The sequence below is a fragment of the Rutidosis leptorrhynchoides genome, chromosome 5 (assembly GCF_046630445.1).
Source record: "Rutidosis leptorrhynchoides isolate AG116_Rl617_1_P2 chromosome 5, CSIRO_AGI_Rlap_v1, whole genome shotgun sequence".
NCBI classification, from domain to species: Eukaryota; Viridiplantae; Streptophyta; class Magnoliopsida; order Asterales; family Asteraceae; genus Rutidosis; species Rutidosis leptorrhynchoides.
Genome location: NC_092337.1, coordinates 349,665,819 through 349,684,713, shown reverse-complemented (window position 1 = coordinate 349,684,713; position 18,895 = coordinate 349,665,819). Strand labels below are relative to the sequence as shown.

General features: G+C 34.5%; 2 protein-coding genes across 2 annotated transcripts; one reads left to right on the top strand and one right to left on the bottom strand.

Moving 5' to 3' along the window:
- Positions 1-7,229: 7,229 nt before the first annotated feature.
- Positions 7,230-9,713, top strand: LOC139849652 (pectate lyase 2-like). Its single transcript, XM_071839286.1, has 4 exons — positions 7,230-7,423; positions 7,825-8,434; positions 8,906-9,148; positions 9,486-9,713. The coding sequence occupies exons 1-4, from the start codon at positions 7,230-7,232 to the stop codon at positions 9,711-9,713; spliced, it is 1,275 nt and encodes a 424-aa protein (XP_071695387.1).
- A 250-nt stretch (positions 9,714-9,963) lies between these two features.
- Positions 9,964-10,350, bottom strand: LOC139849651 (cysteine proteinase inhibitor 5-like). The gene has a single exon (XM_071839284.1). It carries the CDS (start codon positions 10,348-10,350, stop codon positions 9,964-9,966), a length of 387 nt encoding a protein of 128 aa, XP_071695385.1.
- Between the last annotated feature and the right edge of the window lie 8,545 nt (positions 10,351-18,895).

The following is an 18,895-nucleotide window of genomic DNA, read 5'->3' as shown; positions in this document are numbered from 1 at the left end:
TATTGCAATGGGTTGTGTAAAAACTTATTTATTTGAGGAGATTGTCTTTGATAGACAATCTAAATTATGTCATTAAGACCTTTATTCAATAATAAAGGTTATGGTTATTTTTAAAAACGAATGCAAGATTTGAAAAACGTCTCATATAGAGCTCAAAACCTCGCAAAGAAACCAATTAATATGAAACGTTTATAATTAATATGAACGGGCCATTTCAATAAGTTTGGGAGTAAGTCACGTACACAGTGCGCATACTGCCAAACCTATGCTCTGATACTAAATTGTAACACCGTACCTTTTTACATACACATTTTTTTTTTGAGCACTCACAGCGAAAGACTTTAAAGTTTACACATCATATATTAATACATAGTAATATGATTACACGAAATCACAGGTGTTACGTTATTAATACAAACTAGTTGACCATATAGATTATTACAAAACATCAGAGTTATACACTGTGTCAAACATCTTGACTTGCCTTGCAAAACCCACCAAAAGCTGCTAATACACACCTGCAGGGCAAAACACTGTGGGGGAATTAGCATAACGCTAAGTGAATTACAATATCTAGGTGGACATCACTACAAGCATCAAGGACAGCTTAAAGACACTGGTCACTAATCACTTAAAGCCATAAACAAGAGGACCGGCAACCCGTAGCTGATCAAGCTGGAATATACCGATAGCCCCCATTAATGAATCACTGGTATAGTCTTCCAGACGTGACGCACTCGTCATTCATACTATACCACCAATCAGTAACGCTTGGACCCAATACTACTACCCGACACCAAGGTAAATAGCATTGACCTCTTACGTCGCACAAAACACCTCGACGCATGTCGCACAAAACACCTCGACGTTCGCTGGGTGCACACATAATCACATATAGTCACTGCACTGGTCACATACTCATTACACAGTCTAATTAAGCATGACACGGATCACTATACTTGTCACTGTATAATCACATCCATAAAGATAATCCCACTCACCTGGAAGCACAAGCATTCAGTTGTCTTATATCACTGAGTCTTCACCTTTTCGTCTATCACCTGAGAATCATCACAAAATATCTCAAGTTAGTATAGTGTTCAAGTGTTGAATTGCGCTTCACATTTAACAGAAAATATTCACAAAACATATATACACATATTCCTTACTCAAAATTACTAAGATCTAATACTTATACACAAGATTTAGGATCAAAGTACCAAAATCCCCAATTTATACAAACATGAACCCTAAAACTTAAATCACAATTTATAGAAATTTAACACAAATCAAGTATACCCGAATTATGTATATAATATATATGAACTATAACCAAATTCAGTTTAAGTATAAACACATCAAACCACAAGATTTGATCACAACCCTATAATTATCAAAACTAATAAAACCCCATTTAATTACACAAGAATCTAGGATTTATATAAAAACTCATATAATAATAAATATAAGTCATACATATAATCTTGTCTCTGAATCTGAATAGCATGTATGCATATGTAATCCCATGCTAAAATCAATAGATGATTATATATGTACATGTGTGTAATTTTGTTAATAAACTAACAATTACTCATAAATTCATCAATATAAATTAAATAGAATTACCTTGTATACGGTTATAGTTCACGAATTGCATAGACTCAAAATTGCACATATGAATTCAAAAGTCAACTTATGAAATTTAAGTTATGGTGCGTGAGAGTATATGCATATGTGTGCAATTTCTTTTTACCCAAAAGTAGATAAGGATGTGTGTGTCTTTGGATACACTTGAAACAAATGAAATAATTGAAGATATAGCCACAGGACCAACACGTGTGATCTACCACAAAAGCCATCACGTCTCATTTTTTTTTTTAATTTAAGACACACAGGTATTTATCAGTTATCTGGAACCCAACGTACCTCGTTAAGCAATCCTAACGAGGTCTAAATTACACGAACTAATATTTCTGTGACCATCGTCACGAGCACATTAATTTAGTCACATAATAAATTATCAACTCATAATTTATTATTTCACTCCTTATAATTAAATCGTATGAATTACTCATAATTTAAATATCATATTTAAATTATAATAATAAAATAACACAATATACCTATTTCATTTAGGCCCATAACTAGGGTGTTACATAAACCTTGTTATCATAACTAATTTCTCGGTTGAATAACGACATACCGTTGATTTAATATGACCACAAACAGGAGGAGCTTATGGGTTAAGTTGATATAATGGATCAGTGCATACAAAATTTTCATCATTCTAAGGGAAATCAGACTATCCTAACTATTATACAGACATTGGACATTAAAGTGTGAAGCTGAAAATCAATACAGATAAAATAACGCACTGGCAATAACGGTAGAAACAATTATAAAGCAACAATCAGACAAGAACATGCAATAGGGTGAATCTTACATTTGGATGCGGATCTAATAATTTGTAAATGTCTTAAGATGTCTCTCGGAAACATTTACCAGGTAGTCTAGGTTTTTCTCATCTCAAATCCTAGGTTCCGTGTCTCGAAAGCACAAAGGTTGCCTCTGGAACACCGACCATGCCGAGTTCATAGACGCTTCAAGGATAGAGTAAGTGAGTGTCCTTGGAACTATAAAGTAGCTAAGTTTCTATTATTTGGCAGGTCTCAACCACAACCTAAGTTTGATAATCCTTAAGACCTAACATACAAGTTTATCGAAATCTTAATTTTGGCTAAACAACAATAATCGTACTAAGTGTTACATGCCTACTCTAACCTAAGTTTCTATCATAGCAACATACAGACTTTTTAAGCTAGCATGGAAATTCTAGTACTCATAATCAAATAAGCAAAATATATACAAAGCATGTTTAAAAATAATGCGAATAGTTTAAAGGTTATAGAAAACCTCAACTAGTAGCGTACAAGAAAGTTTGCCCCTGATCACACGGTCTCAGAGTACCTCCATAACTATTACAACTACTAAAACTAGCTAGGAAATTGATATTCTAAGTGAAGTATTTGAAGTGTGTGTGTTTTTGGATGTGCTTGTAATGAGAACCAAGTGCCACTATTTATAGGGCAAAGTTTCTGGCCAAGCCGTTCTTGCAGGCCGTTCCTAGGCTAAGGAATAGGCCAAGCCGTACCTTCAGGATGTTCCCATGGTCCAAGATTGGATCTTGATTTGTGTCATTATTGATGATGATGTCGTTTCTTTGGGTCGTTCCTTTGGGCCAAAAACTAATTCTTGGTTTGGGTCATTCTCTTTGGTCGTTCCTTATGTAACATCCCGCATTTTTTCGTTAAATTATTTTAACGTCTGTCTTTTTATTTTGATAATATCGTTCGTATATAGATTCGTTCTTAATATTTTCGTTATTGGATTATAACATCTCCCGTTTACTCTCGTGTATTTCAAAATAATTCGTTTGGTTAATTCACGCACCCGCATCCAAATTCGAGGGACTAGTTTTGCCACTTGACCAAAGAGGTGACTAGTGGTTGACTAGTCAACCACCTCACCACCTCCACTCATTCGTTCACCATCTCTTTCCCTTTTCTTACTTCCCTTTTTCTCTCAACTCACACAAACAAGGATTCATCATCTAATTCGGATCTAGGAAGCTCACAACAAATCCGACTACATATTCGTGATCCTCTCTTCATCCTCTACAACTTGATACTAATTTCATCTCATTTGGGTAATTTTCTTAAAACTCTAGATTTCATGTCCTTGGTGTTTTTGACTTGAAATGGTGTTAGTTAGTGTCTATGGCTCATTGTGATGTCATGTATGTAATTTGTATGCTCGATCTTGTTATTTGGTGTAACTAGCATGAACACTTGAAATGGGTTAGTTTAATCTTTGATTTTGATTGATTAAATGTTGTTAGATGTTAAACCTATCGTGTTAAATGTGTTATTAGCATCATTAGCTTCAATTTGATATATTGGTTGGCTTTGTAAGACCTCATTAACATGATTATTGATTTCATGATTCTTGGTTAGGGTTTGATAGATTTTCAAACGAACTTTTGATGCACCAAATGCTTTGCAATGTTGTTGGTAAGTGTTTAGTTGCATTGTATGCGTAATTTTCTTCGAAACGGCATATTATATGTTTGTAGTAAGTTCCCGAATCATAAAATGCGTTTTACGAACTTGAAACTTCAATGATGAACTTTTAACGATCATTCGATGAGGATTTGATCATTTTAAATGATGTAATTGTTTGATGATATATATTTAGTTGTATTCCTCGTCAAAGTACCTTTCCAATGATATAAGATACGTGTTTTGAATGTTTTCGGTTCATAAATTGTGTTTGAAAGTGTTTGGTTCGAGACTTGTCAAATTGGAGCAGCAGCAATCTGTAATACATTTGGACGCCGTCCCAATCCCTTGGACGCGGTCCCACCCTTCACTGCTGGACGCCATTCAGCCATTTTGGACGTCGTCCAAATGATCTATCAGGGGCTGTCCAAAATTGTTATTTTTCGTTTAATTCTAACTATGCTACGCACCCCCGATTAACATGAAACTTGGCCAACATGCTCACATATGATTATATAACTTAGAAAAAATTTCGGATACCCGACCCGACCCCATTGACTTTGACTTTGACCAAGGTTGACTTTTAGTCAAACTTAACCAAAAACTTATGCAATCGTTCTAATCCTCTTCAATACTTGATTCTTGCATGAAACTTGACAACTTGATTCACATGCTATATAATCGAGTCGTAACGAGCCATAGGACTAATTGAACACATTTCGACCGACCTTGTGTCGTAATCGATAATTGATATAACTTATTTGTTTAGGTCAAGGCTAAGCAACTTTCATTGCATAACGTTTAATTACAAGTACTTTGGCATGCAACTACGGTGAGATCATAGTCCCACCTTTTCAACAACTTTTACTCTTTAAACTATGGGATGAGCAACATATACGTATCATACTTTTATACTTTGAACACAAGTACGAAAACAAACATTCCACATCGAGTTAGAACAAAAAGCCTCAATTCAATTATCATTAGTTACACTTGCAGGGTGTAAATGTGAACTTATGTTATGTGATCACATGGGCTTGACGAGCCATCATTCGGATGGTTCGCTACCGTTAGCGGATGAAATATATTTTCGAGTATAGTGTATGTTCTAACACTACGTAACAGGGTACAAAACAGTTAAGTTTGATAATTGGGTGCTCGCGAACATACTTTTGGAATGCAAACGATTCAGATAATCAACGTTATGGAAATACAAAATCTTGTGGTTCAAAACAACGTTTACAAATACACCTACGATTTCACCAACGTTTTTCATTGACAGTTTTCTATATGTTTCTCAGGTTCATACTTGGCTACTTGATACATGCTTCCGCACACTTTGATTACTTGCTTGAGGTCAAGCATACATGCATACGCTAGAGATAACACCTTTGGGTTCAAGCAACTGTTTACATACTTACGCTATTTATAGCAACCGTGATTTTCAACTAATTATGTCGCAAGTTATTTCATTTATACTTTATAACTTTTGTAAACTTAAACTCTTTGTCGAACCGTTTGGTAACTAAACTTTGTAAGTCTTACACGTTTCAAATGAATGCGGCATAATTTTGGTCAAACGCGTCTCATTTAGGGACTATGACCACGCAACGGGACCTAAGTTAACGGCGCCGTCAATGACGATTTTGTCGGGTCGTTACACCTTAGAGGTGGTTTTGGTCTTCCAGTCCATGATTAAGGCCGTTACCCGGTCATCACTTCGTCATCGGAATCGTAAATTGAGTTTCACCGTTTTCGCTCTACATTCTTTGTTTAAAACCCGTTTTCTTCGATTCTTCTTTTATAGCCTTCGTAATCACTTGAACTACAAAATAAAGCAAATAAATGCCCTTTTCTTTGATAAACATGATTACTTCAATGTGAATGGGGTAATGTCGAGAGTAAAAACGTCACGTTTTAGCCGATATAAAAAATCGTTGTCTTTATTACGATTAACACATGTGGGGACCAACCAAGTAGTTAAGGATGGAATGAACAAATAGCGTATGAATGTAGTTAAAGATGGAATGAATAGCATGAAGTGAATATAAGAGTTTTCACAATTTTAATCACATCTCTTGCAATTTGATAACATATTAGTGTTAGGTCCGAATTCGTAGCTCGAAAACATGTTTAATGTGTAAGTTTACCACGGTTCAAGTACTCTAAAATCAATTTGTGATAGAGAGAGTAATATATGACCTTATAAGCATAATTTATTTTCTTTTGAATTCTAGTGTGGGACTTGGGTTTGCACCCTACGATCTTCCTTTCAAACCCAAGTCCATTAAGCCTCCACTTTGATGATAATCATGATCCAGCCTTAATTAATATCACCGAAACTCGAAACTCGAAACTCGAGGTGTGTTAGGGAGACTTTCGATATAAGGCTCTAGGATGGCTCACCGTTAGTCGAGGTCAACATACGTGAGGGGTCTGCGCCACATTGCGCCATCCACATACGGGCTACAACCAAAGCTATAATACCACTATTCAAGATTGAGTTCTTAGTCGTATAACATGTCTAACATATAAGTCCAGTTGAATTCTGGTGGTCTATGATAGTCTATGATAGAGAAGTCCATCAGCCCTTGAGACATTACTTTCAATGTGGAACATGCACCCAACACTTGGTGACAAATGAAATTACCCCTAATTGATACAGTTTAATTGAAACTTCCAAAATAAATAAATAGTTAATCAAAAAAATAGAATCCATGAAACATGGAATAGTGAATCACGGGTTTCACATACACATTTGTTTTTTCAGTTTTAAAGTAAGTTTTTTGATGAATCGCGATATATAACGTAGAAATTTATCTTAGTTTATCATTAGCAGAAGCATAATTTACTTTGCTATATACAAATGATAATTTCACTCGACAAACACTCTCTATCTCTCATTTTATTTACTTGTTTGACCCGAATGAAATTTGATGAATGTTGCGTATTGTTCTTCAATCATGGTCCTCCTATTTTCTCTTGGCTCTGAGCATTTGATGCAAACATAGTTTTTATTGGTAAACCTCTTATTTCTATATGTATATATATATATATATATAAAGTAATCAAACAACTATTTCTAATTAGCAATACAGAATCACAATAGTGATTCATATATAAATCCCTAATAAACAAACTTTACATTAAGTACTGATTAGAAGTCCTACAATGAGCATTCATCATTTCGCTTTATTTTTCACCTTGACCTCTGCTTTTATAGTGCCATCTATTTTAGCTCGGGATGATGATGATAAATTAACGATTGCAGATCTCGTAGACTATGGGGGTGCACGTTCTAATGATGACAACACTGCGTATAATCCCGAGTTGTTCTCTGGAAAATACGCAGGAGATGTCGAGGCGTAAGTTTCTTTTTTCGTTTACTACTTTTCGAACATTTTAGGTTAGGACAATTATTCGAATAAATATGAAAAACCAGAAAACGTACATAAATCATCCTAGCCTAGTGGTTACAGCATGATTCTCAAGGTGTGAGGTTCAACCCTCACTGGCAGCATGGCTGCCATGGAATAAGGTTGAAAATGGTCATGGTATTACCGACTAGGGCATTAGGCCATGTACAACTGAGTAAAAATACAATAAAAACAAATCATATACGTTTACTCATTTAGAGAACATGTATATATTATAATTATTATATATATTATATTATATGTATATAACAAAACACTCCCTTAAATTCTTCTTTTTCATAGTAATGTAGATGTAGATAGATTAACGTTTGATACTGTAATTGTCTCAGTTCTATCACGGAAAAGAATACAACAAGGAACCTACAATCATGTGGATCAACAAACCCAATAGACAAGTGTTGGAGATGCAAATCGGATTGGGCCGATAACCGAAAAGCATTAGTCGATTGTGTCATTGGTTTCGCGAAGGGAACAACAGGCGGTGCAGCCGGGGAGATTTACACTGTGACGTCTAATGCAGACGACAGTGGTGAGAATCCGGAGGAAGGGACCCTTCGGTGGGCAGTCAACCAACCTAAACCGTTATGGATCATATTCGAAAAAGATATGGTCATCACGTTAAAACACACGCTTCATTTCACTAGCGACAAAACGATTGATGGACGAGGTGCAAAAGTTGAGATCACGGGTGGCGGAGGTCTAACAATTCATACCGTCTCCAATGTTATTGTGCACAATATTAATATCCATGATGTTAAAGTTATGGACGGTTATGGTGGAAAATCAGCTTGCGATGGTGATGCTGTCGCTGTTAAAACATCAACCAAGGTTTGGATCGACCATTGCACGCTGAGTAAAGGTCCAGATGGGCTACTTGACGTCACTGTGGGTAGCACTGACGTAACCATTTCTAATTGCAGGTTCCATGATCACGACAAAGTAAGAATCATCAAAATTTAGCATTCAAGTATATTTCTATGCGAAAATCTTATGTGGGCCCTATCTTGGGGATTCAAACCTCGTGGTTGGCATGTGGAGCAATTTGCACAAAATGTTATGTTTAACAAAGTGTAAACGACTAACTTTTTATACATTGAAGACCGACAAAATTAAATGAAGAGTCATTGTGGTTTACTCCAAATTTCATGTGGGGTCTCTAAACTTTTTTTACATGTAGGGTCCTCGTACTTTACACTCGTTCACGAGAGGTCCCTTGGTTTACAGATACAACTTAACGAGTGTAAAGTACGGGACTGGGACCACATGCGAAACGAGTGTAAAGGACAGAGCATGTAACATATTTGCTGCTTTGAAATTTTGATCAGTGATATATGATGTCAAATGTATCTATCAAAACGATCGTATGTCATGTATCTATCATACATACTGAATTTTACAATATCTAAACAGGTCCTATTGCTTGGAGCAGACGATAGTCACAGTGAAGATAAAAATATGCGTGTCACAGTTGCATACAACAGGTTTGATGAAGGATGTACCCAAAGAATGCCTAGATGTCGATTTGGATTTTTCCAAGTTGTCAACAACGACTACAACAAATGGAAAATGTACGCCATCGGTGGTAGTGCAAGCCCTACTATCCTCAGCCAAGGAAACAAATTCTTGGCTTCCGATGACAAAAATACAAAACAGGTACACGTTACCAACTGTAAGAATATTTTACAAGTAGTTTGTTTTGCATTAAAAATACTCGATGCATCCATTATATAAGTTTTGATATGTACACATTATGTAACCATTCAAAAAAGCCTAGTGGTTGTCGTTTTGATATCCTCACAAGCAGGGCAGATCCCGTCGAAAAAATTATGGATCTGTTGTTGAAGTCTAAGGTTCAAACTTCACTATCTAGCATGAAAAATGGTAGAAAAAGATCACATGATGTGAACATGGAATAACTTAACCGTTTAACCATTTACGTGCACATTATGTCTCAATTGATACTAAAGCATATAGTTTGAATATTTTGAAGGTGACACAAAGGAATTATGCCTCGGAGGCAGAATGGAAGAACTGGAATTGGAGAACAGATTCAAATGATGTATTTGAAAACGGAGCCTATTTTGTTGATTCAGGGTCTGACCCTACATTAACACCTGAACAACAACAAGGCATGATTCCAGTTGAACCAGGGTCAAACGTTCCACAACTCACTAGTGGCGCTGGTGTACTTTCATGCGTGCCAGGACAACCGTGTTAATTAAAGGACAACCTTGGTAAATGTCAAGCGCTTCAATTTTGTTGTTTTAATACATCTCGTGTCTATCTTTTTTACTTTTACTCTTCATATTCATTTTTGTATTATATCTTTTGACATCTAATACTTGTAATTAATAGAAAGGAACTTAATAAACGTGAATACCGGCATTATTATTTGGAATATTTCGGCAGTGTTGCATAATTTAATTAATTCTGTTGAAATACAAGACTTCAAAGTGTAGTAAATCATTTTAGACAGGTCCTCTAAAAGAAGCAAGATGCATGAAATTTCGAAATGATATATCAAAAACAACCGCAACATAGTTCTTCATTGTATCATCATCATCGTTATCACCTTCATTGGCAGCGATTGTTATATTGTACTCTGTTCCTCCCTGTGATCGGGTCTCACCATTAACCAAATGGTCGAAGACTAATCGTGTCTTGTCTTCAAAGTTGTGTCTTGCTACTGCAAACTTTCCAACGTCCACAACCTTTGTGTTTTTCAAATTCTTGATGGGTGTCCAACCATTAACAAGTACTGTCTCACCACTTACTGCATGTGTGATTTTGACAAAAGTGAAACCCCAAGATAACATGAGTATTGTAAAGAGTAAAAAATGATAATCAGAAGGCATTTTGCATATTAAAAAAAAAAAATTAATCAGGCTTGAAAGATGGGCTCATGATTGTGGAGTTCCCTTAGGGATTTATAGTACTAACTAAGGTCACATGAAATATTAGGTGTGTCATATAATAAGAAATTAGTGACAGAATTAATAAATCGCATAGTTCAGCATAGTTCAACAACATGTACAACATATAAGTCTAAGAGTCATCCTTTTCTAAAACCAATTGGTGATAGAGGGACTTCCCCTTTGACTTATATGCACACATTTGTTTATGCACACATTTGTTTTTGTCCATGATCGATGTGTGATATTTTCCCAACACGCCCTCTCACATCGAGGCGTGGAACGGTTGTAGAGATGGCGGCAAGAAGAAGGCCTGACTCAATCTCTTTGTAGCGACGGCGGCACACACATGGGGGCCTGACTCGGACTCGCTTTGTAAAACCGTTTACCTAAGCTCTGATACCATGACAGAATTAATAAATTGTATAGTTCAACAACATGTACAACATATAAGTCTAAGAGTCATCATTTTCTAAAACCAATTGGTGATAGAGAGACTTCTCCTTTGACTTATATGCATACATTTGTTTTTGTCCATGATCGATGTGGGATATTTTCCCAACAATTAGAAATAAGAGACATGTGATATATAAGATCGTGATATGATGAATAAAAAAATTATGTAACAATTATATTTTAGTCTGAAAATTTTCCGCGGCCGATCCATGTGGTTTACTATTGATTATGCGTGTGGTACGTACTTGTTTTTTTTTTCTTTTTTGTTGAAAAGCAAATCAATTTTATTACTACATATACGGTCAATACAAACATGTCATATTTTGGAAGAGCATAGGAAATTGACGAAAAGAAATACATATCTTATTTGACGTAATTGTTCAGCGTAATTTACACAAGTCACGCTATAGATGCACAAATCGGATAAAAAACCGGATTCGGACAAAAAAAAAACCGGATTTTTTTGTCCGGATTTTTCGGAACCGGTTCCGGATCCGGTTCCGGTTCTCGGCGTCGGATTTTTTTCGGATTTTTTTCCGGAACCGGTTCTTTTTCGGATCTCGATCGGATTTTTTCGGATTTTTCTTGGACTAGGATTCGATTTTGCGAATTATATTTTTACCGGTTCTATTTTTTTTAACGTTTGACAACAATAATATAATCGGTATAAAGAAAAGTTATAACGCTCAAGTGCTCAACACAATAGATAATATAAATAACAATATTCGAACAATACAATTATATAAATAACACTTTTATTCGAACGATACAATAATAAAAATAAAAGCACTTTTATTCGAACAATAAAAACACTTTAAAATGTCAAGGTTGTTAAATTGTTCTTCACTCATGTTTAGTGCAAAGTTTGCCATCTTATAATTTCCCAACTCGCTTGTGGGTGCCGATGTTCGTGCTCGTTTGGAAGCGTCTTCACGTACCAAGTTAAAAAGACTTATTTTGAGGTCTCGGCTCCTTCGAGAAGATGATCCGGGTTGGTCAGCAATTGGGTTTGATTGTCGACCAATGAGCGGTAACGGCTAAATAAGAATTTGCCGTTCCATGTGGTGCGCTCCAAACATCACAAGTTATAGAAACCCTATGTTTATATGTTCGAAAACCTTCAATTATTTCAGTTTTAGCTTTTTTCCATAATTTAAAGGCGTCACGTCTTAAGGTAGAACGACTTACATTGCTATATCGCGGTTGTAGTCCATAATAAATATGAGAATGTTTGTTGGTACATTTTCAACCAAGGCATTACCATGTATTTATAATGGACTTTGTGGGGTTAAAATGGTAAAAAAAAAAAACTAAAAAAACTGCAAAAAAAAGGCTGAAACTGCAAAAAAAAAAAAAAAAAAAAAAAAAAAAAAAAAAAAAAAAAATTTGAAAAACCGGATCGGATCCGGATCCGGATCCAAACCGGATCGGATAAAATCCGGTTTATATCCGGAAAAAATCCGGTTTTCTTGAAAAACTGGATCCGGGTGGAACCGGATCGGATCTCGGATCCGGATCCGGTTTTTGCTGTGTCCGGTTTTGCTTGGATCCGGTTCCGGATCGGATCTGGATCCGGTTTTTTTGCCCATCTATAAGTCACGCTGGTGGTCCATGTCAAAAAAATAACGACAGGGACTACAAACGTAACTTGTGCAAAACACGGTTAGCAACCACACAAAAAAGAGTACGGGGATCAACTGCGTAATTTTTTCTTTCAGTTTTGGATAAAAATGTTACATTTCCTTTAGCATTAAGGAGTGAAAATTTTTGTTTCTAATCAATCAGATTGTCCACAATTTATACGTGCCCTTGAGTCATACAATGATTTTTATTCACTCAACACTTTCAGAAAATGTATGTACTATACATGCTGCAATTCCTATAGAACATCTCAAAAGACAAAAATATGTTGCAAACTAAAAAGTAATGATTTGTAATTTATTTGTAGATATCAAGATAGAAACAATGTCTTGGATGTTCTGTAATAATCTACTCATTCGGAACATGATATTTTAATTAAACTGAAATAGGTTAAGTGAATAACACAAGCACATAACCGTTCTGATACAGCATGTCAATAACATAGATTTAATATTGTTGTAGAATTGAACCTCGTAGGTATTATGTTATTATTGATGTCAATATATAGAGAGTAAATGAAACCCTAGAAGCTCTAAACCCACAAACGGGCCGGACTATACTAAACATGCCTCACATAATCTATACTCTAACACTTCCCCGCAGTCCGAACGGCGAAATCACTAAAGTTCGGACTGGAAGAAAACACTAAACATGAAATAAATAAATAAAAATCTAAAACTTTTTTTGTTTTAATTTGTCGCATTAAAACGATTGATATTCACTTGTAGAGTCGCATATTTCTTGACGGCTTCTCCTTTTCCGTAGCGTTTTTTTTCTTTTACGATGTGGCTTGCTGTACCTAAGGATCAAGTACCACTTTAGTATGCAACTTCTGTCGATGATAACAATGCTCTTCAATGCTTCAAAATAAATTTTTGAATATATTCTCTCTTTTTTTCGGGGTTTGGAACCTAGTTACGCTAGGCGGCTCAGCCTCACGCCGATTATTTATTGCCGTGGATAATAGAAAAGAAAAAAACAATTATAAAAGAAAACAAAAAATTACGGTGTGTTCTATTGTGCAAGTGAATAGAACTGGCCCGAATTTATGGGGTTTTTTTTTATATATATATGAACAAAAATAAAAGAAAGGATAAAGAAAAAAAGTGACGGCCACATGGGTTAGGTGTGTTCAAATCTGATCTAGGTGAGACAAACATGATGTATTATTAAAATTAAAACACTAGAGGCCTTGATGTAATGATGATATACATGTACTTTCTGTTTGGAAGACACGTTTGAAAAGAATATGATTGAGTGAATAAATAGAAGCAACGACGGGAATAGGGAAAATAGACAATCGGATAAAAGAAAATTGAAAGAGGAGGACAACGAAAGACAACCGCAGTAGGGTATAATTGCCATCGAAGGTGACGGACGGCCTTTTTTCTTTTTGCTTTTTTTGGTATTTTGTGTTTAGATAGAAGAATTGATAGGGTTTAGAACGAAGGAGACTTGATGTAGTGACCCGAAATTTTCCATGTTTATATATATTATATATATATATATATATATATATATATATATATATATATATATATATATATATATATATATATATATATATTAAATGAAATTGTTATTTACATAATTAAGTGTTTCCAACATATTAAGCAATCAAACTTGTTAAGACTTGATTAATTGAAATAGGTTTCATATAGACAATTGACCACCCAAGTTGACCGGTGATTCACGAACGTTAAAACTTGTAAAAACTATATGATGACATATATATGGTTATATATATAGTTAACATGATATTATGATAAGTAAACATATCATTAAGTATATTAATAATGAACTACATATGTAAAAACAAGACTACTAACTTAATGATTTTGAAACGAGACATATATGTAACGATTATCGTTGTAACGACATTTAATGTATATATATCATATTAAGAGATATTCGTACATCATAATATCATGATAATATAATAATTTAAAATATCATTTGATATTATAAACATTGGGTTAACAACATTTAACAAGATCGTTAACCTAAAGGTTTCAAAACAACACTTACATGTAACGACTAACGATGACTTAACGACTCAGTTAAAATGTATATACATGTAGTGTTTTAATATGTATTCATACACTTTTGAAAGACTTCAAGACACTTATCAAAATACTTCTACTTAACAAAAATGCTTACAATTACATCCTCGTTCAGTTTCATCAACAATTCTACTCGTATGCACCCTTATTCGTACTCGTACAATACACAGCTTTTAGATGTATGTACTATTGGTATATACACTCCAATGATCAGCTCTTAGCAGCCCATGTGAGAACCATCATTTGGCAACTAGCATGAAATATCTCATAAAATTACAAAAATATGAGTAATCATTCATGACTTATTTACATGAAAACAAAATTACATATCCTTTATATCTAATCCATACACCAACGACCAAAAACACCTACAAACACTTTCATTCTTAAATTTTCTTCATCTAATTAATCTCTCTCAAGTTCTATCTTCAAGTTCTAAGTGTTCTTCATAAATTCTACAAGTTCTAGTTTCATAAAATCAAGAATACTTCCAAATTTGCTAGCTTACTTCCAATCTTGTAGAGTGATCATCCAACCTCAAGAAATCTTTATTATTTACAGTAAGATATCTTTCTAATACAAGGTAATACTCATATTCAAACTTTGATTCAATTTCTATAACTATAACAATCTTATTTCGAGTGAAAATCTTACTTGAACTTGTTTTCGTGTCATGATTCTGCTTCAAGAACTTTCAAGCCATCCAAGGATCCTTTGAAGCTAGATCCATTTTTCTCATTTCCAGTAGCTTTATCCAGAAAACTTGAGGTAGTAATGATGTTCATAACATCATTCGATTCATACATATAAAGCTATCTTATTCGAAGGTTTAAACTTGTAATCACTAGAACATAGTTTAGTTAATTCTAAACTTGTTCGCAAACAAAAGTTAATCCTTCTAACTTGACTTTTAAAATCAACTAAACACATGTTCTATATCTATATGATATGCTAACTTAATGATTTAAAACCTGGAAAAACGAAGAACACTGTAAAACCGGACATACGCCGTCGTAGTAACACCGCGGGCTGTTTTGGGTTAGTTAATTAAAAACTATGATAAACTTTGATTTAAAAGTTGTTCTTCTGGGAAAATGATTTTTCTTATGAACATGAAACTATATCCAAAAATCATGGTTAAACTCAAAGTGGAAGTATGTTTTCTAAAATGGTCATCTAGACGTCGTTCTTTCGACTGAAATGACTACCTTTACAAAAAAGACTTGTAAATTATATTTCCGACTATAAACCTATACTTTTTCTGTTTAGATTCATAAAATAGAGTTCAATATGAAACCATAGCAATTTGATTCACTCAAAACGGATTTAAAATGAAGAAGTTGTGGGTAAAACAAGATTGGATAATTTTTCTTGTTGTAGCAACGTGAAAATTGGTAACAAATCTATATTAATCATATCCTAGCTAACTTATATTGTATTATACATGTATTCTAATATATTATGTAATCTTGGGATACCATAGACACGTATGCAAATGTTTTGACATATCATATCGACCCATGTGTATATATTATTTGGAACAACCATAGACACTCTATATGCAGTAATGTGGGAGTTAGCTATACAGGGTTGAGGTTGATTCCAAAAATATATATACTTTGAGTTGTGATCTAGCCTGAGACGTGTATACACTGGGTCGTGGATTGATTCAAGATAATATATATCAATTTTTTTTTTCTGTACATCTAACGTTGGACAACTAGTTATAGGTAACTAACGAGGACAGCTGACTTAATAAACTTAAAACATCAAAATATATTAAAAGTGTTGTAAATATATTTTGAATATACTTTGATATATATGTACATATTTGTTATAGGTTCGTGAATCGACCAGTGGCCAAGTCTTACTTCCCGACGAAGTAAAAATTTGTGAAAGTGAGTTATAGTCCCACTTTTAAAATCTAATATTTTTGGGATGAGAATACATGCAGGTTTTATAAATGATTTACAAAATAGACACAAGTACGTGAAACTACATTCTATGGTTGAATTATCGAAATCGAATATTCCCCTTTTTATTAACTCTGGTAATCTAAGAATTAGGGAACAGACACCCTAATTGACGCGAATCCTAAAGATAGATCTATTGGGCCTAACAAACCCCATCCAAAGTACCGGATGCTTTAGTACTTCGAAATTTATATCATATCCGAAGGGTGTCCCGGAATGATGGGGATATTTTTATATATGCATCTTGTTAATGTCTGTTACCAGGTGTTCACCATATGAATGATTTTTATCTCTATGTATGGGATGTATATTGAAATATGAAATCTTGTGGTCTATTGTTACGATTTGATATATATAGGTTAAACCTATAACTCACCAACATTTTTGTTGATGTTTAAAGCATGTTTTATTCTCAGGTGAATGTTAAGAGCTTCCGCTGTTGCATACTAAAATAAGGACAAGATTTGGAGTCCATGTTTGTATGATATTATGTAAAAACTGCATTCAAGAAACATATGTCGATGTAATATATTTCTTTTGTAAACCATTATGTAATGGTCGTGTGTAAACAGTATATTTTAGATTATCATTATTTGATAATCTACGTAATGCTTTTGAAACCTTTATTGATAAAATAAAGGTTATGGTTGTTTTAAAAATGAATGCAGTCTTTGAAAAACGTCTCATATAGAGGTCAAAACCTCGCAACGAAATCAATTAATATGGAACGTTTATAATCAATATGAACGGGACATTTCAGTTGGTATCCGAGCGTTGGTCTTAGAGAACCAAAATTTTGCATTAGTGTGTCTTATCGAGTTTATTAGGATGCATTAGTGAGTCTGGACTTCGACCGTGTTATTTGAAAAATGATTGCTTAATAAATTTTATTGGAAACTATATATTTTTAACATGTGAATATTATGTGATATATTAATCTCTTAACGCGTTTGATATTATGTGATAGATGTCTACCTCTAGAACAAGTCCCATTGACTCACCTAATAATAATGAAGAGTCAAATGTAAATTGGAATGATTCGTGGACTGATTCACAAGTTCCCGAAGAGGAACCGGAAGAAGAGTCGGAACCGGAAGAAGAATCGGAACCAGAAGAAGAATCGGAACCGGAAGAAGAAATAGAACCAGTGGGGGAAATAATAAAATGGTTAAGTAGAAGAAAATCCTCAACCAACCGACCAAAGTTAATTATGGTCAATGGTGTTTCCGCCAAGGAAGTAAAGTATTGGGAGGATTACCAATTCTCCGATGAATCGGATCCCGACAAGGATTCCGATGATGTTATAGAAATTACCCCAACACAATTTAATAAGGCAAAAGAGAACAATAAGGGAAAGGGCATAAAAATAGAGAAATTTGATTCCAAACCCGATGAACTTTATATGTATCGTCAACACCCGTATTTCTTAAGTTGTGACAATAACCCGGGAACCTCTAAACCACCAGGTTTTTCTAAACCAATGTGAAAAATGACGGCTCGTATTAGGGGAACATCATATATCCCTAGAAACTTGGCAAAACGAACCAAAACTGAAGAAGAAGAAACAAGCGAGTCGGAATAAGATAGTTGTATTCGTGTGGTGTAATATATGTAATATAGTGTGCTTATGCTTTATGATATATGTAAAAATTGCTTGTATTAATAAGTATTTTTTTTATTAATCTAACTCTTGTCTATTTTACAGTATAAAAACACAAAATAGATAGACAACCCAATATTTTAAGAGACCTACCCGGAGACATGATTGATGAAATCTTGTCTAGAGTTGGTCAGAATTCCTCGGCACAACTATTTAAGGCGAGATCAGTTTGTAAGACATTCGAAGAACGTTCCAAGAATGCCTTGATTTATAAAAGGCTTTCGTTAGAAAGATGGGGGATATCACATTGGGAAATCCATAAGTTACGATGTGTTTACTTTGACGCATATATTGCGGGGAACCCAAATGCTATTTTACGCAACGGGTTATGAAATTATTTTGACTCAATATATCCGAATATAGGACTTCGTGATTTAGAAAAAGCGGCTAACCTGCAACATAAAGAAGCATGTTATGCTTATGGGTTAGTAATGTTCGCTTCTCACCAAAGTGAGAACAAGAACATCGGGCTACAACTATTAAACAAAACGTTCCCACAAGTGACGGAGTCGGTAATTGGGGTAAGAAATGAGGTTTTTAGGTTATTACGAGACTGTTGGTCATTACGTAACCTTCATCCTTTTGACGACGTTACAACACATTGTCTTACTATCGGTCACAACGGTTATGTTCCACAAAACCAAGGATGGGAAGTGGTATTGGTAAAACCAGAATGCATGACTTGTTTCTGGACG

Bases quoted from the DNA above. Each gene is read 5' to 3' on its own strand.
- LOC139849652 (XM_071839286.1), top strand. From the start codon at position 7,230: ATGAGCATTCATCATTTCGCTTTATTTTTCACCTTGACCTCTGCTTTT. The intron at 8,435-8,905 runs GTAAGAATCATC...ATATCTAAACAG, and splicing joins GGTTCCATGATCACGACAAA to GTCCTATTGCTTGGAGCAGA. The intron at 9,149-9,485 runs GTACACGTTACC...AATATTTTGAAG, and splicing joins ATGACAAAAATACAAAACAG to GTGACACAAAGGAATTATGC.
- LOC139849651 (XM_071839284.1), bottom strand. From the start codon at position 10,350: ATGCCTTCTGATTATCATTTTTTACTCTTTACAATACTCATGTTATCT.